The sequence below is a fragment of the Athene noctua genome, chromosome 4 (genome assembly GCF_965140245.1).
Source record: "Athene noctua chromosome 4, bAthNoc1.hap1.1, whole genome shotgun sequence".
NCBI lineage: Eukaryota > Metazoa > Chordata > Aves > Strigiformes > Strigidae > Athene > Athene noctua.
In genome coordinates, this window is record NC_134040.1 from 37,674,698 (window position 1) to 37,699,509 (window position 24,812).

Sequence of the window (24,812 nt, forward strand, 5' to 3'; positions counted from 1 at the left end):
TGAAGCCATCTGGGGTACGGAAAGATGGGGGAGAACTGAATCCCAGCTATAACAAGACTGTCCAATCTGTTAACCTCTTGGATTTTTAGGGAAAATAACATGAGTTTTCTTTACAGGCTGGTTGTTCTTGGTAAGCTCAATACCTTAGTCACCTTTTTTTTTTCTTTTTTTTTTTTTCTCCATTTTTTCTTTTCATTTCTTTTGATTTTTTTTTTTTGTATTATGTTTCTGGTTTTTCTTCATTTTATTCTTTTTTCTTTTTTTCGTTTTCCTTATTTTTTCTTTTTAATTTTTTTCTTTCTTTTTCTTTCTTCTTCTTTCTCTTTTTCTAACATTTTTTGTCTTCTTATTTACCCTTTTCCAATGTTATACCGTTCTTGCCCATTTTCCTGTTTTCCCCTTATTTTTTACTCTTTTCCCCTGTTTGTTTTCCCGTTTGTTTTCCCCTGTTTGATTTCCCCCGTTTGATTTACCATTTTCCGCTTAATTTTTCTTTTTTTTCTTCTTTCTTCTTCTTTCCCGTTTCCCCCTCTTTTTTCCCCATTTTCCTGTTTGCCCCTCTTTTTTCCCCATTTTCCACTTTGTTTTCCCCCGTTTGATTTTCCCTGTTTTCCCCTTATTTGTTTTTTTCTTTTTTCTTTTTTTTCTTATTTCTTCTTTTCTGTTTTTCCCATTTTCCCCATTTTCCCGTTTTCCCCTGTATTCCCCTGTTTTCCACTTTTTTCTCTGTTTTCCCCTGTCTTCCCCTGTTTGTTTTCCCCTGTTTTTCCCTGTTTGTTTCCACCCGTTTTCCCCTTTTTTTTTTTTTTTATTTTCCATTTTTTCTTTTTTTTTTTTTTTTTCCTTCTTTATTTCTTTGAGTTGCAATCACTCCAGAAAAACAGTAGCAGTCTATTAGATTAACAAGTCAGCAGGGAACTGAGGAGACATTGTTTATGGAGGCTGTTTAGTCTTTCTAAAAACCTCTGCGCTGTCTGAACTTGCACATAGATCAATGTGTATCTTACATTCTAAAGTAAACTCTTTCTCTTCTCCCCACAGAATCTTCTCCCTTCGGCAGTAGTGAATGTTAGTGGCAAAATATTTACCTTTGGATGTTGCTGGCTTGGAGTACGCAGTAAAGGTGGAACTTGAATGGTCTGCCGATCGTTCTAATGTTTGAAAGTGACTTCCAACAATAGGAAGAAATGGAATCTCTTTGCAGGTGTGTGGCAGGTGCCTGAGCAGGTCCTCGAGGGTGAGAGCCCTCACTTGTCAGGTGAGTGATAAAGCGTTTTGGGTTGCTGTTAAACCCCAGGGAGCGGGGCTTTGTTCTGCACTTTGGGTTGCCAATAAACCCGATAGAGCGCTTTGTTATGTGTTTTGGGTTGCTGTCGAACCCTAGAAAGGTGTTCTGTTCTCCTCTCACAGACATTCGAAGCTGTAATTTATGGAGAGATAGTGAATTGTGTCCATAATAATTTTTGAAACTGTTGGTGGTTGGTTGCTTATTTGAGAGCCTCCGTAACAAGGTGCTGACAGAGATGCTGTTTCTGTTGTTCCTAGACATGTAGAAAGATCCGATTCTTTCCAGTCATTCTTTGAAAAACTAAAACATCAGGAGGAAATAAAAAATCTAAGAGTGACTGAGGTCTCTCCTTGATAATTGTGCAACTAATTCCCTTTTTAAAGGCAGGATTAGGACCATATTAGTGCCATACTGCTTGCAGCTTACTAACAGTTTTGGGGTGTTCAGAAACAATTGTTTCTATACGAAGGAGTTTATCACCATTTAGGAAAACATGAAAGTAGGAAAGAATGCAAAAGTAAGAAATAGTTCTAAATGCACATGTTAGCCACTTGGCTAACTGTCCCCTGCTAGTGTGCTTTTGACAAACGGTGCAGCATTCTAACTCACGGTTCCTCCTGTTTTCCTCTTCAGATTGGTTTTGTGTTTGCCCGACCGTCTCTGCAGTCTTCCCAGCCACAGCCTCAAGATGCAAACCTTCAGCACGTTTGACTTCTCCAGAAAGCCCCCGGCAGGGCTGGCGTTTTTCCAGCATCGGTGGGACAGCTGCGTTACTCGGGTCTCCCATCAGCTTCTCGGGCAGAAAGGCAGCGTGTGGGCGTGCAGGAGGGGCCTGTTTGTGAGGGTCAGTGGGCGAGCTGTGCCTGTGGGCTCTTGCTTGGGCCGGGCCCTTGTCTGGGAGCTGGTCCAGGACAGGCTGGGTAGAGAGCAAGCCCTCTTCTGCCACACTGACAGCAGGCTGAGGGAACAACCTGGAAAAGGCCGCTTTGAAGGAGCACTTTAAAATAGCACCACAAGCAGCGCATTCAGAGGGGGTCTGTCGGGGCTGGCCAATGCCAGCTTCTGCCTCCTCTCCTGCTTGGAAACCCCTGTATTGTGGCCCCGTGCCCCTGGAGACCACCGCGCCCAGCCCCCGGAACCAGGGACTTTGTGACATCAGCCCCGTTGCCAAGGGCACTGTGGGCAACGCCAGCCCTGTGGTCACTGTGTCGTTGGCTGCTGCACTGGTGGCAACAAGCCCTCGGTTCTGGCAGCTGGCACATGCCTCTGGCAGCAATGCTTATGGTTCCGCTCCTCATCCTGCTGGCCCTGTGCCGGCCTGTGCACGGCGCCTGGGACAGCTGTGGGTAAGTGGCCGAGGCCCTGGGAGGGAGCTTGGGCACCCTGATGGGGTTCCCTGGGGGGTGCCCGCTTGTCCCCGTGGCCACAGCACGGCTTCCCCAGCCCCACGCGGGGCCTCGGCTCCTTGCAGCACCCGGGCCGCTGGCACAACTCGCCTGCGGGGCTACAGCAGAAACGGGGGCTCCCTGGCCTGGCTGTCCATGCAGCGCCCCGTGGGGAGGGCAGAGGGCTGCCCTTCAGCCGGGACTGCGGTGAGCCATCGAGCAGGACGGTGATGAGCTTCTGGTTACAGGGGGACCTGCGGGCTCCGGCCCATGGCTGCTCAGCCGGGCACGTCGCGCGTCGTCGGAGGCACAGACGCCCAGGCAGGAGCCTGGCCCTGGATCGTCAGCATCCAGGATCCTTGGAGAGCAGGCACGGGGCACATTTGCGGGGGCTCCCTCATCAGCCCGCAGTGGGTCCTCACAGCAGCCCACTGCTTCGTCAAGGCCAAGTAAGGAGGATCAGGAACGGGGATATCCCCCCAGAGTTCGCGGGTGCCCCGTCCACAGCAGCACGGGCTCCTCCCATCCCCGTTCCTTGCGGTACGCCCAGTGCCTGGGCACTGCAGAGCCCGGCTGAGAGGCTGCTCAGGAGAGGGCCGGGCTCCCGCCACGGCTTCCTACAGCCTCCAGCTCGACACGCCTTGAGCCCGAGGCACGCTAGGGCAGTCTGAGCCTCTGCAGCGCTGCTTTCCTCTGCCCCGTGTGAAGCAGAGGGCAGGGGACTGCTGGGCTGCTGCGGCACATGGCTCCCTCTGAGCCCTCTCCCCATCTGCCTTCCAGGCACGTCAACGCGTGGCGCGTAGTGATCGGGGCCACCCACTTGACTCAGCTGGGCCCGGAGACCCAAGTGCGCAATATTAAGCGCCTGGTGGTGCACGAAGACTACAGCAGCGTCTGGGAGAGGAACGACATTGCGCTGCTGGAGTTGGACCAGCCTGTGCAGTGCGGCTACCAGGTACAGCTGGCCTGCGTGCCCGACGCCTCGCTGCGGGTGTCAGAGCTGACCAACTGCTACGTCAGTGGCTGGGGGTCCACGATGGCGAGAGGTGAGTTCCCAAGAGTGCTCGTGTCCTGAGTGCGAGCTCGGCACACGGGGGAGGTGGGCTGGGCTTCCTGGCAGCAGGGGCGAGAGCCAGAGCGCGACTGCGGGGATGTGTGCCCGTAGAGAGATGGGCCTGGCCCAGGGCCCGAGGCCAGGCAGAAGGGCAGCGCCGGGGCAGCGCCTGTCACGCTGCAAAGCCAAGCCCCAGGGAAGGGAGTGGTTCACCCAGGCAGGGCGGGAGACCGGGCACCGAGCTGCTGGGTGTTAATTCCTTTCTGTGCTCACAGCTGGAGGCCCGACGGATGTCCTGCAGGAGGCCAAGGTCCCCCTCATCAACGTCCACCTCTGCAACAGCAGCCGGTGGTACGCAGGGGCCGTCCACCCCCACAACCTCTGCGCTGGCTACCCGTGGGGCGGCATCGACACCTGCCAGGTAGGAGATGAGAGAGCGCCCTACCCCACAGGCTCACTACCCTCTCCCTGGCAAGGTTCTGCAGGCGCCAGCACTGAGCAGAGCCTCTCTGCGCAGCGCACACAGCCCTGGCAGGTGCCGTGGGAGAGAAGGAGCCAGGCCTGGTGCTGCCAGCGGCCACCCGACACCACCTGACCCCTCCCTCCCTCCCTCCTCTGCTGCAGGGTGACAGCGGTGGGCCTCTCGTCTGCCAGGATAACAACGCTGAGTACTTCTGGCTTGTCGGGGTGACCAGCTGGGGGAGAGGCTGCGCAAGAGCAAAGCGGCCCGGAGTCTACACCTCCACGCAGCACTTTTATGACTGGATCCTGGTCCAGATGGGGCTGCGCCCAGCAGCAACGGCTACTCCAAGGCCACGGCCCGTCGTCACATCAACCCCCTTACAGAGGCCGCGGCCAACACCAGCGCAAGCGGGCAGCTTTACGGCCTGCCCATTTCCACGCCAGAAGCTGGTGGAGTTCTTTAAGCTGCTGCAAGAGCTGCTGCAGGTCCTGTGGAGGAAAAAGGCTCCAGCAGCAGCATGAGCAGGACCCAGCCGAAGCCGCAGCAGCGCACCACTGGGGCACTGCCTGCTGATCCAAAGGCAGCCTCAGTGTCAAAGGCCTGCTTGGTTCTGCCCACGCACACAAGCGCTCCAGTTGAGCATTCCCGTTCCTGAAATAAAGTTGCCAAGTTTCACAGTTCCCCATGCTGCAGTCCACTTCAGTCTCCTGTGCAAGGCAAGGATTCCATGCCTGGCACCTGCAAAATGAGGCTGCAGGCAGCCAGGTGGGGCACAAAGGGAGAGAGTCACCCCAAAGGGCTGCACCCGAGCCTGGTCGGAGAGGAGGGTGCTCAGAGCCACCACGGCACGGAGAAGACTGGCACATCGGGGTTAGAAAGAGGACAGGAAAAATCCACGTGACACGCAGACAGCTTTGGGGCATGTGCACACACACACACACACACGCTCCCCGGAGACACACGTGGGTACAAAGAGAAGGTGTGATGCCCACCCGCAGCGTGCGCCCACCCGTACTGCAGGACACACGTCTGGAACACGGAGCGCAACGCGCAGCGTTCACACACACCCCCCCGAGTGTGCACACACAGAAACACAGACACACACAACACACGCACAGGCAGCGTGTGCACACGCTGCAGCACACACGCACGCGGAACGCACCCGCCCGCACGCCCCCCGCGTGCACCCACCCCTGCGCCCGCCTGCAAGCTCACAGCGTGCACCCAGCGACGCGTGCGCCCGTGGAACGCGCCTCCCACGGGGGCACACGCCAAGTCCTTTCCAGGAGATGCTGCAGACTGCAGCTGAGCCTTTGGACCACCAAAATGAGGCTTTGGAAGCCAAAGCTAACGCTTAGGAAAGGGAAAGTGGAGCTTTGGACCCTAAATGGCTGCGCTCTGCCCGAGAAGTGAGGGTTTAGACACTAAAAATGAAAATCTGAATGTGGGGGGCAGCACTGGTGAGGAAGGCATGAGTGCCGCGGTCGGTGACCGTGGTGTGGAGGGGCTGGTGGGGGCCGATGGGGCGCGGGGCCAAGTGGGGCACGTCCAGCCACAGGTCGTACACCTGCCCCCTCTCTGCGTTCAAAGAGGGGGCGTTCAGGGGGCTGAAATCGGGGTGTCTGTCCTCGTGATAAGAAACTAATCGCTTGTCATTACAGTAAACGTGTGTTTGTGTGGTCAAAGTGTACAAATACACCAAAGTCCTTTGGGGCAGGGTGCTGGCGGGGTGGAATTCCCACCCAGCACCCCTCTTTGTGCACACAGGGAATCAATCCATCCCTCTGCTCGGGGGGGGTTAGCGTCCAGCACGCCGGGTAAACGACCCCACTTGTGGGACAATACTGGGACCCCCCCATCGCCCCTGCTCACAGGAGGAGCCCCCAGCCCCGCCAGCCCCTCCTGCTCCGCTCACCAGCTCAGGGGCCCCGTCCTCCCCTTCTCACCACGGTCAGGCTGCTGCGAGGCCACCTGGGCTGCGGGGAGGGGATGTGGGGGAGGATGGCGGGCCGCCCCAGGACAAGCAGCACCCGCCAGCGCTCCTCAGCCACCCCACCGTCATCCCGGCCGAGTCGCCGCCACGTCCTCGTCACCGTCGGTCGGACGCCGCCAGCGATGGAGGCGAGAAGCCCGGTGGGCCATGACTGCCGTCTACTCACACTCTCCCCCTGCTCCAGCCGTGGGTCCCCCACGGGGTCACAGCCTCTTTTGGGCATCCCCCTGCTCCAGCGTGGGTCCTCCCAGGCTGCAGGAGGGCATCTGCCCCACCGTTACCCTCCCTGGGTGCAGGGCACAGCTGCCTCACCACGGGCTGCCCCACGGGCTGCAGGGGAATCTCTGCTCCGGCGCCCGAAGCCCCTCCCGCCCCTCCTTCTGCCACGACCTTGGGGTCTGCATAGGGATTTCTCTCACATCCCTGCTGCAGGTTTTCCAGCAGTTTCTTGGGGGTTTTCCCCCCCGCTTCATAAATAGCTGCTCACAGAGGCACTGCCACCAGCGCTGATGGGCTCAGCCTTGGCCAGCAGCGGGGCCGACTTGGAGCCGGGGAAGCTTCTAGCAGCTTCTCACTGGAGCCACCCCTGTAGCCCCTCGCCTGCTGCCGGACCCCCCCACACCAACCCAACCCGACGCCCAAACTGCATTTCCCCTATCGCCCCGCTATTAAGGAATGCTAGTGCTAAAAAGAGAGCTTGCTTTGAACAGATCACATTTAATGGAGAAAAACAAAGAAGCCAATGTGCTGAAGTTAGAAAAATCTTCTCTGAGCATAAGTTGGCAGGGAGGTGGAACTTGGGAGAATCCAGAAGGACTCCTATCTACTTGCTAGCTAATTCTTTTCTTTAAACAATCTTTTCCAAGTTCACATGCTGGACAACATTTCTTTTTTTACTTTCTTTTTGTCGGAAGTTATAGCCATTACTAAATTATCCCTAGTAATCATCTTGTATTCCTTCTGCCAATCCTTCCTCTGTCTCAAAGAGAAGAATAAATCAACTTATGGCCCTTCCCTCCATTTCCCTTCTCTCCTACAGAACAGCATTAGTTGCAGAATGTGTTAGAATTCAGCATCCCATTCCTAGGCCATTTTTCCTGACCATCCAATATATATATAAAGGCCACCAATGCTTACAATATTCAATCATCTGACTCTTTCACAAATTACCTTCTGCTTAAGTTCACGGTTGCTTGGCAGGTACTCGCAAGCTGTTACAGTTGAATTTCCTCAGTTCCCATTAATCCTAGACCTTGACAGCTACATACATTCTGATAGTTCGATGTATGCGTTATAGATCAGTTTACAAATCACTCTGTGTTTGTTACCTAGGTTCCAGACGTTCCTACTAGATAATTTTGAACAATCCTTTCGGCCGTGGTAAGGGGCTGTACAGGGGATTTTAGAGTAGCTTTCGGTTGCCAGATTGAAAGTGCAATAAATGCAAACAAATTATTTTTATTAAAATATCTCTTCCTTCTATAGGCATATTAAAATCAAACATAATTTAGTTTCAGTTGATAGCAAAATCAGTAACAATTTGACAGTGTTACATATTCATGATCGTTCCAAAAACACTTGTACATATTCATGATCTCTCCACGAAAAGGCGGGGTTTATTCTAATGCGTTCTAAGAAGTCATTTTCATGTGCTCCGCCCCGGTCTCCTCCTAGTTACGCCTGCGCAGTGGCCCCTGGTGGTCGTGGGTCTTCAGGATGAAGACTGAAGATGCCTCCTCTTCCTCTTGTGACTTTCTACCCCATTAGTGTTTCCATAACGTTGATAACTCAGTATTCATTGAGTCCCCTCCCTTATCCTGGGACTCAGTAGTTGCAGCTCCTTCCTTATCTGAAGAGCCCCTCCTGCTGAGAGCCCCTCCTGCTGAGAGCCCCCCCTTTCATTGCATTATCCAGCCTGTCCAGCCTCTCTCTGAGCTGTCCGGCATCCATGCGGTTAAGGTTCCTCACTTCAGCTGGGTAAAAGAACAGACACTGATTTGGAAACCTGGAAACTGAAGGATGTTTTCCAGTAAGGGGGTGTGGCTTTGTTTCTTATTTTTTCTTTTGTGAAGTCTTCAGCATTTTCTCCCGCAGCCATTCTAAGCTGCAGAACCAGCCTCAAAGGCACTGTGGAATTCCTTCTCTGATGAGCTTGGCTCCTCCTAAGGGTCGGGACTGCATCCATACTCAGAAGCTAGTTGGAGCAATGAAGCCATCTGGGGTACGGAAAGATGGGGGAGAACTGAATCCCAGCTATAACAAGACTGTCCAATCTGTTAACCTCTTGGATTTTTAGGGAAAATAACATGAGTTTTCTTTACAGGCTGGTTGTTCTTGGTAAGCTCAATACCTTAGTCACCTTTTTTTTTCCTTTTTTTTTTTTTCTCCATTTTTTCTTTTCATTTCTTTTGATTTTTTTTTTTTGTATTATGTTTCTGGTTTTTCTTCATTTTATTCTTTTTTCTTTTTTTCGTTTTCCTTATTTTTTCTTTTTAATTTTTTTCTTTCTTTTTCTTTCTTCTGCTTTCTCTTTTTCTAACATTTTTTGTCTTCTTATTTACCCTTTTCCAATGTTATACCGTTCTTGCCCATTTTCCTGTTTTCCCCTTATTTTTTACTCTTTTCCCCTGTTTGTTTTCCCGTTTGTTTTCCCCTGTTTGATTTCCCCCGTTTGATTTACCATTTTCCGCTTAATTTTTCTTTTTTTTCTTCTTTCTTCTTCTTTCCCGTTTCCCCCTCTTTTTTCCCCATTTTCCTGTTTGCCCCTCTTTTTTCCCCATTTTCCACTTTGTTTTCCCCCGTTTGATTTTCCCTGTTTTCCCCTTATTTGTTTTTTTCTTTTTTCTTTTTTTTCTTATTTCTTCTTTTCTGTTTTTCCCATTTTCCCCATTTTCCCGTTTTCCCCTGTATTCCCCTGTTTTCCACTTTTTTCTCTGTTTTCCCCTGTCTTCCCCTGTTTGTTTTCCCCTGTTTTTCCCTGTTTGTTTCCACCCGTTTTCCCCTTTTTTTTTTTTTTTATTTTCCATTTTTTCTTTTTTTTTTTTTTTTTTCCTTCTTTATTTCTTTGAGTTGCAATCACTCCAGAAAAACAGTAGCAGTCTATTAGATTAACAAGTCAGCAGGGAACTGAGGAGACATTGTTTATGGAGGCTGTTTAGTCTTTCTAAAAACCTCTGCGCTGTCTGAACTTGCACATAGATCAATGTGTATCTTACATTCTAAAGTAAACTCTTTCTCTTCTCCCCACAGAATCTTCTCCCTTCGGCAGTAGTGAATGTTAGTGGCAAAATATTTACCTTTGGATGTTGCTGGCTTGGAGTACGCAGTAAAGGTGGAACTTGAATGGTCTGCCGATCGTTCTAATGTTTGAAAGTGACTTCCAACAATAGGAAGAAATGGAATCTCTTTGCAGGTGTGTGGCAGGTGCCTGAGCAGGTCCTCGAGGGTGAGAGCCCTCACTTGTCAGGTGAGTGATAAAGCGTTTTGGGTTGCTGTTAAACCCCAGGGAGCGGGGCTTTGTTCTGCACTTTGGGTTGCCAATAAACCCGATAGAGCGCTTTGTTATGTGTTTTGGGTTGCTGTCGAACCCTAGAAAGGTGTTCTGTTCTCCTCTCACAGACATTCGAAGCTGTAATTTATGGAGAGATAGTGAATTGTGTCCATAATAATTTTTGAAACTGTTGGTGGTTGGTTGTTTATTTGAGAGCCTCCGTAACAAGGTGCTGACAGAGATGCTGTTTCTGTTGTTCCTAGACATGTAGAAAGATCCGATTCTTTCCAGTCATTCTTTGAAAAACTAAAACATCAGGAGGAAATAAAAAATCTAAGAGTGACTGAGGTCTCTCCTTGATAATTGTGCAACTAATTCCCTTTTTAAAGGCAGGATTAGGACCATATTAGTGCCATACTGCTTGCAGCTTACTAACAGTTTTGGGGTGTTCAGAAACAATTGTTTCTATACGAAGGAGTTTATCACCATTTAGGAAAACATGAAAGTAGGAAAGAATGCAAAAGTAAGAAATAGTTCTAAATGCACATGTTAGCCACTTGGCTAACTGTCCCCTGCTAGTGTGCTTTTGACAAACGGTGCAGCATTCTAACTCACGGTTCCTCCTGTTTTCCTCTTCAGATTGGTTTTGTGTTTGCCCGACCGTCTCTGCAGTCTTCCCAGCCACAGCCTCAAGATGCAAACCTTCAGCACGTTTGACTTCTCCAGAAAGCCCCCGGCAGGGCTGGCGTTTTTCCAGCATCGGTGGGACAGCTGCGTTACTCGGGTCTCCCATCAGCTTCTCGGGCAGAAAGGCAGCGTGCGGGCGTGCAGGAGGGGCCTGTTTGTGAGGGTCAGTGGGCGAGCTGTGCCTGTGGGCTCTTGCTTGGGCCGGGCCCTTGTCTGGGAGCTGGTCCAGGACAGGCTGGGTAGAGAGCAAGCCCTCTTCTGCCACACTGACAGCAGGCTGAGGGAACAACCTGGAAAAGGCCGCTTTGAAGGAGCACTTTAAAATAGCACCACAAGCAGCGCATTCAGAGGGGGTCTGTCGGGGCTGGCCAATGCCAGCTTCTGCCTCCTCTCCTGCTTGGAAACCCCTGTATTGTGGCCCCGTGCCCCTGGAGACCACCGCGCCCAGCCCCCGGAACCAGGGACTTTGTGACATCAGCCCCGTTGCCAAGGGCACTGTGGGCAACGCCAGCCCTGTGGTCACTGTGTCGTTGGCTGCTGCACTGGTGGCAACAAGCCCTCGGTTCTGGCAGCTGGCACATGCCTCTGGCAGCAATGCTTATGGTTCCGCTCCTCATCCTGCTGGCCCTGTGCCGGCCTGTGCACGGCGCCTGGGACAGCTGTGGGTAAGTGGCCGAGGCCCTGGGAGGGAGCTTGGGCACCCTGATGGGGTTCCCTGGGGGGTGCCCGCTTGTCCCCGTGGCCACAGCACGGCTTCCCCAGCCCCACGCGGGGCCTCGGCTCCTTGCAGCACCCGGGCCGCTGGCACAACTCGCCTGCGGGGCTACAGCAGAAACGGGGGCTCCCTGGCCTGGCTGTCCATGCAGCGCCCCGTGGGGAGGGCAGAGGGCTGCCCTTCAGCCGGGACTGCGGTGAGCCATCGAGCAGGACGGTGATGAGCTTCTGGTTACAGGGGGACCTGCGGGCTCCGGCCCATGGCTGCTCAGCCGGGCACGTCGCGCGTCGTCGGAGGCACAGACGCCCAGGCAGGAGCCTGGCCCTGGATCGTCAGCATCCAGGATCCTTGGAGAGCAGGCACGGGGCACATTTGCGGGGGCTCCCTCATCAGCCCGCAGTGGGTCCTCACAGCAGCCCACTGCTTCGTCAAGGCCAGGTAAGGAGGGTCAGGAACGGGGATATCCCCCCAGAGTTCACGGGTGCCCCGTCCACAGCAGCACGGGCTCCTCCCATCCCCGTTCCTTGCGGTACGCCCAGTGCCTGGGCACTGCAGAGCCCGGCTGAGAGGCTGCTCAGGAGAGGGCCGGGCTCCCGCCACGGCTTCCTACAGCCTCCAGCTCGACACGCCTTGAGCCCGAGGCACGCTAGGGCAGTCTGAGCCTCTGCAGCGCTGCTTTCCTCTGCCCCGTGTGAAGCAGAGGGCAGGGGACTGCTGGGCTGCTGCGGCACATGGCTCCCTCTGAGCCCTCTCCCCATCTGCCTTCCAGGCACGTCAACGCGTGGCGCGTAGTGATCGGGGCCACCCACTTGACTCAGCTGGGCCCGGAGACCCAAGTGCGCAATATTAAGCACCTGGTGGTGCACGAAGACTACAGCAGCGTCTGGGAGAGGAACGACATTGCGCTGCTGGAGTTGGACCAGCCTGTGCAGTGCGGCTACCAGGTACAGCTGGCCTGCGTGCCCGACGCCTCGCTGCGGGTGTCAGAGCTGACCAACTGCTACGTCAGCGGCTGGGGGTCCACGATGGCGAGAGGTGAGTTCCCAAGAGTGCTCGTGTCCTGAGTGCGAGCTCGGCACACGGGGGAGGTGGGCTGGGCTTCCTGGCAGCAGGGGCGAGAGCCAGAGCGCGACTGCGGGGACGTGTGCCCGTAGAGAGATGGGCCTGGCCCAGGGCCCGAGGCCAGGCAGAAGGGCAGCGCCGGGGCAGCGCCTGTCACGCTGCAAAGCCAAGCCCCAGGGAAGGGAGTGGTTCACCCAGGCAGGGCGGGAGACCGGGCACCGAGCTGCTGGGTGTTAATTCCTTTCTGTGCTCACAGCTGGAGGCCCGACGGATGTCCTGCAGGAGGCCAAGGTCCCCCTCATCAACGTCCACCTCTGCAACAGCAGCCGGTGGTACGCAGGGGCCGTCCACCCCCACAACCTCTGCGCTGGCTACCCGTGGGGCGGCATCGACACCTGCCAGGTAGGAGATGAGAGAGCGCCCTACCCCACAGGCTCACTACCCTCTCCCTGGCAAGGTGCTGCAGGCGCCAGCACTGAGCAGAGCCTCTCTGCGCAGCGCACACAGCCCTGGCAGGTGCCGTGGGAGAGAAGGAGCCAGGCCTGGTGCTGCCAGCGGCCACCCGACACCACCTGACCCCTCCCTCCCTCCCTCCTCTGCTGCAGGGTGACAGCGGTGGGCCTCTCGTCTGCCAGGATAACAACGCTGAGTACTTCTGGCTTGTCGGGGTGACCAGCTGGGGGAGAGGCTGCGCAAGAGCAAAGCGGCCCGGAGTCTACACCTCCACGCAGCACTTTTATGACTGGATCCTGGTCCAGATGGGGCTGCGCCCAGCAGCAACGGCTACTCCAAGGCCACGGCCCGTCGTCACATCAACCCCCTTACAGAGGCCGCGGCCAACACCAGCGCAAGCGGGCAGCTTTACGGCCTGCCCATTTCCACGCCAGAAGCTGGTGGAGTTCTTTAAGCTGCTGCAAGAGCTGCTGCAGGTCCTGTGGAGGAAAAAGGCTCCAGCAGCAGCATGAGCAGGACCCAGCCGAAGCCGCAGCAGCGCACCACTGGGGCACTGCCTGCTGATCCAAAGGCAGCCTCAGTGTCAAAGGCCTGCTTGGTTCTGCCCACGCACACAAGCGCTCCAGTTGAGCATTCCCGTTCCTGAAATAAAGTTGCCAAGTTTCACAGTTCCCCATGCTGCAGTCCACTTCAGTCTCCTGTGCAAGGCAAGGATTCCATGCCTGGCACCTGCAAAATGAGGCTGCAGGCAGCCAGGTGGGGCACAAAGGGAGAGAGTCACCCCAAAGGGCTGCACCCGAGCCTGGTCGGAGAGGAGGGTGCTCAGAGCCACCACGGCACGGAGAAGACTGGCACATCGGGGTTAGAAAGAGGACAGGAAAAATCCACGTGACACGCAGACAGCTTTGGGGCATGTGCACACACACACACACACACGCTCCCCGGAGACACACGTGGGTACAAAGAGAAGGTGCGATGCCCACCCGCAGCGTGCGCCCACCCGTACTGCAGGACACACGTCTGGAACACGGAGCGCAACGCGCAGCGTTCACACACACCCCCCCGAGTGTGCACACACAGACACACACAACACACGCACAGGCAGCGCGTGCACACGCTGCAGCACACACGCACGCGGAACGCACCCGCCCGCACGCCCCCCGCGTGCACCCACCCCTGCGCCCGCCTGCAAGCTCACAGCGTGCACCCAGCGACGCGTGCGCCCGTGGAACGCGCCTCCCACGGGGGCACACGCCAAGTCCTTTCCAGGAGATGCTGCAGCCTGCAGCTGAGCCTTTGGACCACCAAAATGAGGCTTTGGAAGCCAAAGCTAACGCTTAGGAAAGGGAAAGTGGAGCTTTGGACCCTAAATGGCTGCGCTCTGCCCGAGAAGTGAGGGTTTAGACACTAAAAATGAAAGTCTGAATGTGGGGGGCAGCACTGGTGAGGAAGGCATGAGTGCCGCGGTCGGTGACCGTGGTGTGGAGGGGCTGGTGGGGGCCGATGGGGCGCGGGGCCAAGTGGGGCACGTCCAGCCACAGGTCGTACACCTGCCCCCTCTCTGCGTTCAAAGAGGGGGCGTTCAGGGGGCTGAAATCGGGGTGTCTGTCCTCGTGATAAGAAACTAATCGCTTGTCATTACAGTAAACGTGTGTTTGTGTGGTCAAAGTGTACAAATACACCAAAGTCCTTTGGGGCAGGGTGCTGGCGGGGTGGAATTCCCACCCAGCACCCCTCTTTGTGCACACAGGGAATCAATCCATCCCTCTGCTCGGGGGGGGTTAGCGTCCAGCACGCCGGGTAAACGACCCCACTTGTGGGACAATACTGGGACCCCCCCATCGCCCCTGCTCACAGGAGGAGCCCCCAGCCCCGCCAGCCCCTCCTGCTCCGCTCACCAGCTCAGGGGCCCCGTCCTCCCCTTCTCACCACGGTCAGGCTGCTGCGAGGCCACCTGGGCTGCGGGGAGGGGATGTGGGGGAGGATGGCGGGCCGCCCCAGGACAAGCAGCACCCGCCAGCGCTCCTCAGCCACCCCACCGTCATCCCGGCCGAGTCGCCGCCACGTCCTCGTCACCGTCGGTCGGACGCCGCCAGCGATGGAGGCGAGAAGCCCGGTGGGCCATGACTGCCGTCTACTCACACTCTCCCCCTGCTCCAGCCGTGGGTCCCCCACGGGGTCACAGCCTCTTTTGGGCATCCCCCTGCTCCAGCGTGGGTCCTCCCAGGCTGCAGGAGGGCATCTGCCCCACCGTTACCCTCCCTGGGTGCAGGGCACAGCTGCCTCACCACGGGCTGCCCCACGGGCTGCAGGGGAATCTCTGCTCCGGCGCCCGAAGCCCCTCCCGCCCCTCCTTCTGCCACGACCTTGGGGTCTGCATAGGGATTTCTCTCACATCCCTGCTGCAGGTTTTCCAGCAGTTTCTTGGGGGTTTTCCCCCCCGCTTCATAAATAGCTGCTCACAGAGGCACTGCCACCAGTGCTGATGGGCTCAGCCTTGGCCAGCAGCGGGGCCGACTTGGAGCCGGGGAAGCTTCTAGCAGCTTCTCACTGGAGCCACCCCTGTAGCCCCTCGCCTGCTGCCAGACCCCCCCACACCAACCCAACCCGACGCCCAAACTGCATTTCCCCTATCGCCCCGCTATTAAGGAATGCTAGTGCTAAAAAGAGAGCTTGCTTTGAACAGATCACATTTAATGGAGAAAAACAAAGAAGCCAATGTGCTGAAGTTAGAAAAATCTTCTCTGAGCATAAGTTGGCAGGGAGGTGGAACTTGGGAGAATCCAGAAGGACTCCTATCTACTTGCTAGCTAATTCTTTTCTTTAAACAATCTTTTCCAAGTTCACATGCTGGACAACATTTCTTTTTTTACTTTCTTTTTGTCGGAAGTTATAGCCATTACTAAATTATCCCTAGTAATCATCTTGTATTCCTTCTGCCAATCCTTCCTCTGTCTCAAAGAGAAGAATAAATCAACTTATGGCCCTTCCCTCCATTTCCCTTCTCTCCTACAGAACAGCATTAGTTGCAGAATGTGTTAGAATTCAGCATCCCATTCCTAGGCCATTTTTCCTGACCATCCAATATATATATAAAGGCCACCAATGCTTACAATATTCAATCATCTGACTCTTTCACAAATTACCTTCTGCTTAAGTTCACGGTTGCTTGGCAGGTACTCGCAAGCTGTTACAGTTGAATTTCCTCAGTTCCCATTAATCCTAGACCTTGACAGCTACATACATTCTGATAGTTCGATGTATGCGTTATAGATCAGTTTACAAATCACTCTGTGTTTGTTACCTAGGTTCCAGACGTTCCTACTAGATAATTTTGAACAATCCTTTCGGCCGTGGTAAGGGGCTGTACAGGGGATTTTAGAGTAGCTTTCGGTTGCCAGATTGAAAGTGCAATAAATGCAAACAAATTATTTTTATTAAAATATCTCTTCCTTCTATAGGCATATTAAAATCAAACATAATTTAGTTTCAGTTGATAGCAAAATCAGTAACAATTTGACAGTGTTACATATTCATGATCGTTCCAAAAACACTTGTACATATTCATGATCTCTCCACGAAAAGGCGGGGTTTATTCTAATGCGTTCTAAGAAGTCATTTTCATGTGCTCCGCCCCGGTCTCCTCCTAGTTACGCCTGCGCAGTGGCCCCTGGTGGTCGTGGGTCTTCAGGATGAAGACTGAAGATGCCTCCTCTTCCTCTTGTGACTTTCTACCCCATTAGTGTTTCCATAACGTTGATAACTCAGTATTCATTGAGTCCCCTCCCTTATCCTGGGACTCAGTAGTTGCAGCTCCTTCCTTATCTGAAGAGCCCCTCCTGCTGAGAGCCCCTCCTGCTGAGAGCCCCCCCTTTCATTGCATTATCCAGCCTGTCCAGCCTCTCTCTGAGCTGTCCGGCATCCATGCGGTTAAGGTTCCTCACTTCAGCTGGGTAAAAGAACAGACACTGATTTGGAAACCTGGAAACTGAAGGATGTTTTCCAGTAAGGGGGTGTGGCTTTGTTTCTTATTTTTTCTTTTGTGAAGTCTTCAGCATTTTCTCCCGCAGCCATTCTAAGCTGCAGAACCAGCCTCAAAGGCACTGTGGAATTCCTTCTCTGATGAGCTTGGCTCCTCCTAAGGGTCGGGACTGCATCCATACTCAGAAGCTAGTTGGAGCAATGAAGCCATCTGGGGTACGGAAAGATGGGGGAGAACTGAATCCCAGCTATAACAAGACTGTCCAATCTGTTAACCTCTTGGCTTTTTAGGGAAAATAACATGAGTTTTCTTTACAGGCTGGTTGTTCTTGGTAAGCTCAATACCTTAGTCACCTTTTTTTTTCCTTTTTTTTTTTTCCTCCATTTTTTCTTTTCATTTCTTTTGATTTTTTTTTTTGTATTATGTTTCTGGTTTTTCTTCATTTTATTCTTTTCTCTTTTTTCGTTTTCCTTATTTTTTCTTTTTAATTTTTTTCTTTCTTTTTCTTTCTTCTGCTTTCTCTTTTTCTAACATTTTTTGTCTTCTTATTTACCCTTTTCCAATGTTATACCGTTCTTGCCCATTTTCCTGTTTTCCCCTTATTTTTTACTCTTTTCCCCTGTTTGTTTTCCCGTTTGTTTTCCCCTGTTTGATTTCCCCCGTTTGATTTACCATTTTCCGCTTAATTTTTCTTTTTTTTCTTCTTTCTTCTTCTTTCCCGTTTCCCCCTCTTTTTTCCCCATTTTCCTGTTTGCCCCTCTTTTTTCCCCATTTTCCACTTTGTTTTCCCCCGTTTGATTTTCCCTGTTTTCCCCTTATTTGTTTTTTTCTTTTTTCTTTTTTTTCTTATTTCTTCTTTTCTGTTTTTCCCATTTTCCCCATTTTCCCGTTTTCCCCTGTATTCCCCTGTTTTCCACTTTTTTCTCTGTTTTCCCCTGTCTTCCCCTGTTTGTTTTCCCCTGTTTTTCCCTGTTTGTTTCCACCCGTTTTCCCCTTTTTTTTTTTTTTTATTTTCCATTTTTTCTTTTTTTTTTTTTTTTTTCCTTCTTTATTTCTTTGAGTTGCAATCACTCCAGAAAAACAGTAGCAGTCTATTAGATTAACAAGTCAGCAGGGAACTGAGGAGACATTGTTTATGGAGGCTGTTTAGTCTTTCTAAAAACCTCTGCGCTGTCTGAACTTGCACATAGATCAATGTGTATCTTACATTCTAAAGTAAACTCTTTCTCTTCTCCCCACAGAATCTTCTCCCTTCGGCAGTAGTGAATGTTAGTGGCAAAATATTTACCTTTGGATGTTGCTGGCTTGGAGTACGCAGTAAAGGTGGAACTTGAATGGTCTGCCGATCGTTCTAATGTTTGAAAGTGACTTCCAACAATAGGAAGAAATGGAATCTCTTTGCAGGTGTGTGGCAGGTGCCTGAGCAGGTCCTCGAGGGTGAGAGCCCTCACTTGTCAGGTGAGTGATAAAGCGTTTTGGGTTGCTGTTAAACCCCAGGGAGCGGGGCTTTGTTCTGCACTTTGGGTTGCCAATAAACCCGATAGAGCGCTTTGTTATGTGTTTTGGGTTGCTGTCGAACCCTAGAAAGGTGTTCTGTTCTCCTCTCACAGACATTCGAAGCTGTAATTTATGGAGAGATAGTGAATTGTGTCCATAATAATTTTTGAAACTGTTGGTGGTTGGTTGTTTATTTGAGAGCCTCCGTAACAAGGTGCTGACAGAGATGCTGTTTCTGTTGTTCCTAGACATGTAGAAAGATCCGATTCTTTCCAGTCATTCTTTGAAAAACTAAAACATCAGGAGGAAATAAAAAATCTAAGAGTGACTGAGGTCTCTCCTTGATAATTGTGCAACTAATTCCCTTTTTAAAGGCAGGATTAGGACCATATTAGTGCCATACTGCTTGCAGCTTACTAACAGTTTTGGGGTGTTCAGAAACAATTGTTTCTATACGAAGGAGTTTATCACCATTTAGGAAAACATGAAAGTAGGAAAGAATGCAAAAGTAAGAAATAGTTCTAAATGCACATGTTAGCCACTTGGCTAACTGTCCCCTGCTAGTGTGCTTTTGACAAACGGTGCAGCATTCTAACTCACGGTTCCTCCTGTTTTCCTCTTCAGATTGGTTTTGTGTTTGCCCGACCGTCTCTGCAGTCTTCCCAGCCACAGCCTCAAGATGCAAACCTTCAGCACGTTTGACTTCTCCAGAAAGCCCCCGGCAGGGCTGGCGTTTTTCCAGCATCGGTGGGACAGCTGCGTTACTCGGGTCTCCCATCAGCTTCTCGGGCAGAAAGGCAGCGTGCGGGCGTGCAGGAGGGGCCTGTTTGTGAGGGTCAGTGGGCGAGCTGTGCCTGTGGGCTCTTGCTTGGGCCGGGCCCTTGTCTGGGAGCTGGTCCAGGACAGGCTGGGTAGAGAGCAAGCCCTCTTCTGCCACACTGACAGCAGGCTGAGGGAACAACCTGGAAAAGGCCGCTTTGAAGGAGCACTTTAAAATAGCACCACAAGCAGCGCATTCAGAGGGGGTCTGTCGGGGCTGGCCAATGCCAGCTTCTGCCTCCTCTCCTGCTTGGAAACCCCTGTATTGTGGCCCCGTGCCCCTGGAGACCACCGCGCCCAGCCCCCGGAACCAGGGACTTTGTGACATCAGCCCCGTTGCCAAGGGCACTGTGGGCAACGCCAGCCCTGTGGTCACTGTGTCGTTGGCTGCTGCACTGGTGGCAACAAGCCCTCGGTTCTGGCAGCTGGCACATGCCTCTGGCAGCAATGCTTATGGTTCCGCTCCTCATCCTGCTGGCCCTGTGCCGGCCTGTGCACGGCGCCTGGGACAGCTGTGGGTAAGTGGCCGAGGCCCTGGGAGGGAGCTTGGGCACCCTGATGGGGTTCCCTGGGGGGTGCCCGCTTGTCCCCGTGGCCACAGCACGGCTTCCCCAGCCCCACGCGGGGCCTCGGCTCCTTGCAGCACCCGGGCCGCTGGCACAACTCGCCTGCGGGGCTACAGCAGAAACGGGGGCTCCCTGGCCTGGCTGTCCATGCAGCGCCCCGTGGGGAGGGCAGAGGGCTGCCCTTCAGCCGGGACTGCGGTGAGCCATCGAGCAGGACGGTGATGAGCTTCTGGTTACAGGGGGACCTGCGGGCTCCGGCCCATGGCTGCTCAGCCGGGCACGTCGCGCGTCGTCGGAGGCACAGACGCCCAGGCAGGAGCCTGGCCCTGGATCGTCAGCATCCAGGATCCTTGGAGAGCAGGCACGGGGCACATTTGCGGGGGCTCCCTCATCAGCCCGCAGTGGGTCCTCACAGCAGCCCACTGCTTCGTCAAGGCCAGGTAAGGAGGGTCAGGAACGGGGATATCCCCCCAGAGTTCACGGGTGCCCCGTCCACAGCAGCACGGGCTCCTCCCATCCCCGTTCCTTGCGGTACGCCCAGTGCCTGGGCACTGCAGAGCCCGGCTGAGAGGCTGCTCAGGAGAGGGCCGGGCTCCCGCCACGGCTTCCTACAGCCTCCAGCTCGACACGCCTTGAGCCCGAGGCACGCTAGGGCAGTCTGAGCCTCTGCAGCGCTGCTTTCCTCTGCCCCGTGTGAAGCAGAGGGCAGGGGACTGCTGGGCTGCTGCGGCACATGGCTCCCTCTGAGCCCTCTCCCCATCTGCCTTCCAGGCACGTCAACGCGTGGCGCGTAGTGATCGGGGCCACCCACTTGACTCAGCTGGGCCCGGAGACCCAAGTGCGCAATATTAAGCACCTGGTGGTGCACGAAGACTACAGCAGCGTCTGGGAGAGGAACGACATTGCGCTGCTGGAGTTGGACCAGCCTGTGCAGTGCGGCTACCAGGTACAGCTGGCCTGCGTGCCCGACGCCTCGCTGCGGGTGTCAGAGCTGACCAACTGCTACGTCAGCGGCTGGGGGTCCACGATGGCGAGAGGTGAGTTCCCAAGAGTGCTCGTGTCCTGAGTGCGAGCTCGGCACACGGGGGAGGTGGGCTGGGCTTCCTGGCAGCAGGGGCGAGAGCCAGAGCGCGACTGCGGGGACGTGTGCCCGTAGAGAGATGGGCCTGGCCCAGGGCCCGAGGCCAGGCAGAAGGGCAGCGCCGGGGCAGCGCCTGTCACGCTGCAAAGCCAAGCCCCAGGGAAGGGAGTGGTTCACCCAGGCAGGGCGGGAGACCGGGCACCGAGCTGCTGGGTGTTAATTCCTTTCTGTGCTCACAGCTGGAGGCCCGACGGATGTCCTGCAGGAGGCCAAGGTCCCCCTCATCAACGTCCACCTCTGCAACAGCAGCCGGTGGTACGCAGGGGCCGTCCACCCCCACAACCTCTGCGCTGGCTACCCGTGGGGCGGCATCGACACCTGCCAGGTAGGAGATGAGAGAGCGCCCTACCCCACAGGCTCACTACCCTCTCCCTGGCAAGGTGCTGCAGGCGCCAGCACTGAGCAGAGCCTCTCTGCGCAGCGCACACAGCCCTGGCAGGTGCCGTGGGAGAGAAGGAGCCAGGCCTGGTGCTGCCAGCGGCCACCCGACACCACCTGACCCCTCCCTCCCTCCCTCCTCTGCTGCAGGGTGACAGCGGTGGGCCTCTCGTCTGCCAGGATAACAACGCTGAGTACTTCTGGCTTGTCGGGGTGACCAGCTGGGGGAGAGGCTGCGCAAGAGCAAAGCGGCCCGGAGTCTACACCTCCACGCAGCACTTTTATGACTGGATCCTGGTCCAGATGGGGCTGCGCCCAGCAGCAACGGCTACTCCAAGGCCACGGCCCGTCGTCACATCAACCCCCTTACAGAGGCCGCGGCCAACACCAGCGCAAGCGGGCAGCTTTACGGCCTGCCCATTTCCACGCCAGAAGCTGGTGGAGTTCTTTAAGCTGCTGCAAGAGCTGCTGCAGGTCCTGTGGAGGAAAAAGGCTCCAGCAGCAGCATGAGCAGGACCCAGCCGAAGCCGCAGCAGCGCACCACTGGGGCACTGCCTGCTGATCCAAAGGCAGCCTCAGTGTCAAAGGCCTGCTTGGTTCTGCCCACGCACACAAGCGCTCCAGTTGAGCATTCCCGTTCCTGAAATAAAGTTGCCAAGTTTCACAGTTCCCCATGCTGCAGTCCACTTCAGTCTCCTGTGCAAGGCAAGGATTCCATGCCTGGCACCTGCAAAATGAGGCTGCAGGCAGCCAGGTGGGGCACAAAGGGAGAGAGTCACCCCAAAGGGCTGCACCCGAGCCTGGTCGGAGAGGAGGGTGCTCAGAGCCACCACGGCACGGAGAAGACTGGCACATCGGGGTTAGAAAGAGGACAGGAAAAATCCACGTGACACGCAGACAGCTTTGGGGCATGTGCACACACACACACACACACGCTCCCCGGAGACACACGTGGGTACAAAGAGAAGGTGCGATGCCCACCCGCAGCGTGCGCCCACCCGTACTGCAGGACACACGTCTGGAACACGGAGCGCAACGCGCAGCGTTCACACACACCCCCCCGAGTGTGCACACACAGACACACACAACACACGCACAGGCAGCGCGTGCACACGCTGCAGCACACACGCACGCGGAACGCACCCGCCCGCACGCCCCCCGCGTGCACCCACCCCTGCGCCCGCCTGCAAGCTCACAGCGTGCACCCAGCGACGCGTGCGCCCGTGGAACGCGCCTCCCACGGGGGCACACGCCAAGTCCTTTCCAGGAGATGCTGCAGACTGCAGCTGAGCCTTTGGACCACCAAAATGAGGCTTTGGAAGCCAAAGCTAACGCTTAGGAAAGGGAAAGTGGAGCTTTGGACCCTAAATGGCTGCGCTCTGCCCGAGAAGTGAGGGTTTAGACACTAAAAATGAAAGTCTGAATGTGGGGGGCAGCACTGGTGAGGAAGGCATGAGTGCCGCGGTCGGTGACCGTGGTGTGGAGGGGCTGGTGGGGGCCGATGGGGCGCGGGGCCAAGTGGGGCACGTCCAGCCACAGGTCGTACACCTGCCCCCTCTCTGCGTTCAAAGAGGGGGCGTTCAGGGGGCTGAAATCGGGGTGTCTGTCCTCGTGATAAGAAACTAATCGCTTGTCATTACAGTAAACGTGTGTTTGTGTGGTCAAAGTGTACAAATACACCAAAGTCCTTTGGGGCAGGGTGCTGGCGGGGTGGAATTCCCACCCAGCACCCCTCTTTGTGCACACAGGGAATCAATCCATCCCTCTGCTCGGGGGGGGTTAGCGTCCAGCACGCCGGGTAAACGACCCCACTTGTGGGACAATACTGGGACCCCCCCATCGCCCCTGCTCACAGGAGGAGCCCCCAGCCCCGCCAGCCCCTCCTGCTCCGCTCACCAGCTCAGGGGCCCCGTCCTCCCCTTCTCACCACGGTCAGGCTGCTGCGAGGCCACCTGGGCTGCGGGGAGGGGATGTGGGGGAGGATGGCGGGCCGCCCCAGGACAAGCAGCACCCGCCAGCGCTCCTCAGCCACCCCACCGTCATCCCGGCCGAGTCGCCGCCACGTCCTCGTCACCGTCGGTCGGACGCCGCCAGCGATGGAGGCGAGAAGCCCGGTGGGCCATGACTGCCGTCTACTCACACTCTCCCCCTGCTCCAGCCGTGGGTCCCCCACGGGGTCACAGCCTCTTTTGGGCATCCCCCTGCTCCAGCGTGGGTCCTCCCAGGCTGCAGGAGGGCATCTGCCCCACCGTTACCCTCCCTGGGTGCAGGGCACAGCTGCCTCACCACGGGCTGCCCCACGGGCTGCAGGGGAATCTCTGCTCCGGCGCCCGAAGCCCCTCCCGCCCCTCCTTCTGCCACGACCTTGGGGTCTGCATAGGGATTTCTCTCACATCCCTGCTGCAGGTTTTCCAGCAGTTTCTTGGGGGTTTTCCCCCCCGCTTCATAAATAGCTGCTCACAGAGGCACTGCCACCAGCGCTGATGGGCTCAGCCTTGGCCAGCAGCGGGGCCGACTTGGAGCCGGGGAAGCTTCTAGCAGCTTCTCACTGGAGCCACCCCTGTAGCCCCTCGCCTGCTGCCAGACCCCCCCACACCAACCCAACCCGACGCCCAAACTGCATTTCCCCTATCGCCCCGCTATTAAGGAATGCTAGTGCTAAAAAGAGAGCTTGCTTTGAACAGATCACATTTAATGGAGAAAAACAAAGAAGCCAATGTGCTGAAGTTAGAAAAATCTTCTCTGAGCATAAGTTGGCAGGGAGGTGGAACTTGGGAGAATCCAGAAGGACTCCTATCTACTTGCTAGCTAATTCTTTTCTTTAAACAATCTTTTCCAAGTTCACATGCTGGACAACATTTCTTTTTTTACTTTCTTTTTGTCGGAAGTTATAGCCATTACTAAATTATCCCTAGTAATCATCTTGTATTCCTTCTGCCAATCCTTCCTCTGTCTCAAAGAGAAGAATAAATCAACTTATGGCCCTTCCCTCCATTTCCCTTCTCTCCTACAGAACAGCATTAGTTGCAGAATGTGTTAGAATTCAGCATCCCATTCCTAGGCCATTTTTCCTGACCATCCAATATATATATAAAGGCCACCAATGCTTACAATATTCAATCATCTGACTCTTTCACAAATTACCTTCTGCTTAAGTTCACGGTTGCTTGGCAGGTACTCGCAAGCTGTTACAGTTGAATTTCCTCAGTTCCCATTAATCCTAGACCTTGACAGCTACATACATTCTGATAGTTCGATGTATGCGTTATAGATCAGTTTACAAATCACTCTGTGTTTGTTACCTAGGTTCCAGACGTTCCTACTAGATAATTTTGAACAATCCTTTCGGCCGTGGTAAGGGGCTGTACAGGGGATTTTAGAGTAGCTTTCGGTTGCCAGATTGAAAGTGCAATAAATGCAAACAAATTATTTTTATTAAAATATCTCTTCCTTCTATAGGCATATTAAAATCAAACATAATTTAGTTTCAGTTGATAGCAAAATCAGTAACAATTTGACAGTGTTACATATTCATGATCGTTCCAAAAACACTTGTACATATTCATGATCTCTCCACGAAAAGGCGGGGTTTATTCTAATGCGTTCTAAGAAGTCATTTTCATGTGCTCCGCCCCGGTCTCCTCCTAGTTACGCCTGCGCAGTGGCCCCTGGTGGTCGTGGGTCTTCAGGATGAAGACTGAAGATGCCTCCTCTTCCTCTTGTGACTTTCTACCCCATTAGTGTTTCCATAACGTTGATAACTCAGTATTCATTGAGTCCCCTCCCTTATCCTGGGACTCAGTAGTTGCAGCTCCTTCCTTATCTGAAGAGCCCCTCCT

General features: G+C 54.5%; 3 protein-coding genes across 3 annotated transcripts; all 3 read left to right on the forward strand.

The window, feature by feature from the left end:
* Positions 1-2,937: 2,937 nt before the first annotated feature.
* On the forward strand, positions 2,938-4,981 carry LOC141959663 (acrosin-like). Its single transcript, XM_074903880.1, has 4 exons — positions 2,938-3,122; positions 3,454-3,719; positions 4,003-4,148; positions 4,352-4,981. Exons 1-4 carry the CDS (start codon positions 2,944-2,946, stop codon positions 4,709-4,711), a joined length of 951 nt encoding a protein of 316 aa, XP_074759981.1. The 5' UTR covers positions 2,938-2,943; the 3' UTR covers positions 4,712-4,981.
* Positions 4,982-10,367: 5,386 nt separating this feature from the next.
* Positions 10,368-13,665, forward strand: LOC141959921 (acrosin-like). Its single transcript, XM_074904306.1, has 5 exons — positions 10,368-10,435; positions 11,313-11,513; positions 11,845-12,110; positions 12,394-12,539; positions 12,743-13,665. Exons 1-5 carry the CDS (start codon positions 10,368-10,370, stop codon positions 13,100-13,102), a joined length of 1,041 nt encoding a protein of 346 aa, XP_074760407.1. The 3' UTR covers positions 13,103-13,665.
* A 5,083-nt stretch (positions 13,666-18,748) lies between these two features.
* LOC141959923 (acrosin-like) lies at positions 18,749-22,057 on the forward strand. Its single transcript, XM_074904308.1, has 5 exons — positions 18,749-18,816; positions 19,694-19,894; positions 20,226-20,491; positions 20,775-20,920; positions 21,124-22,057. Exons 1-5 carry the CDS (start codon positions 18,749-18,751, stop codon positions 21,481-21,483), a joined length of 1,041 nt encoding a protein of 346 aa, XP_074760409.1. The 3' UTR covers positions 21,484-22,057.
* The last annotated feature ends 2,755 nt before the right edge of the window (positions 22,058-24,812 follow it).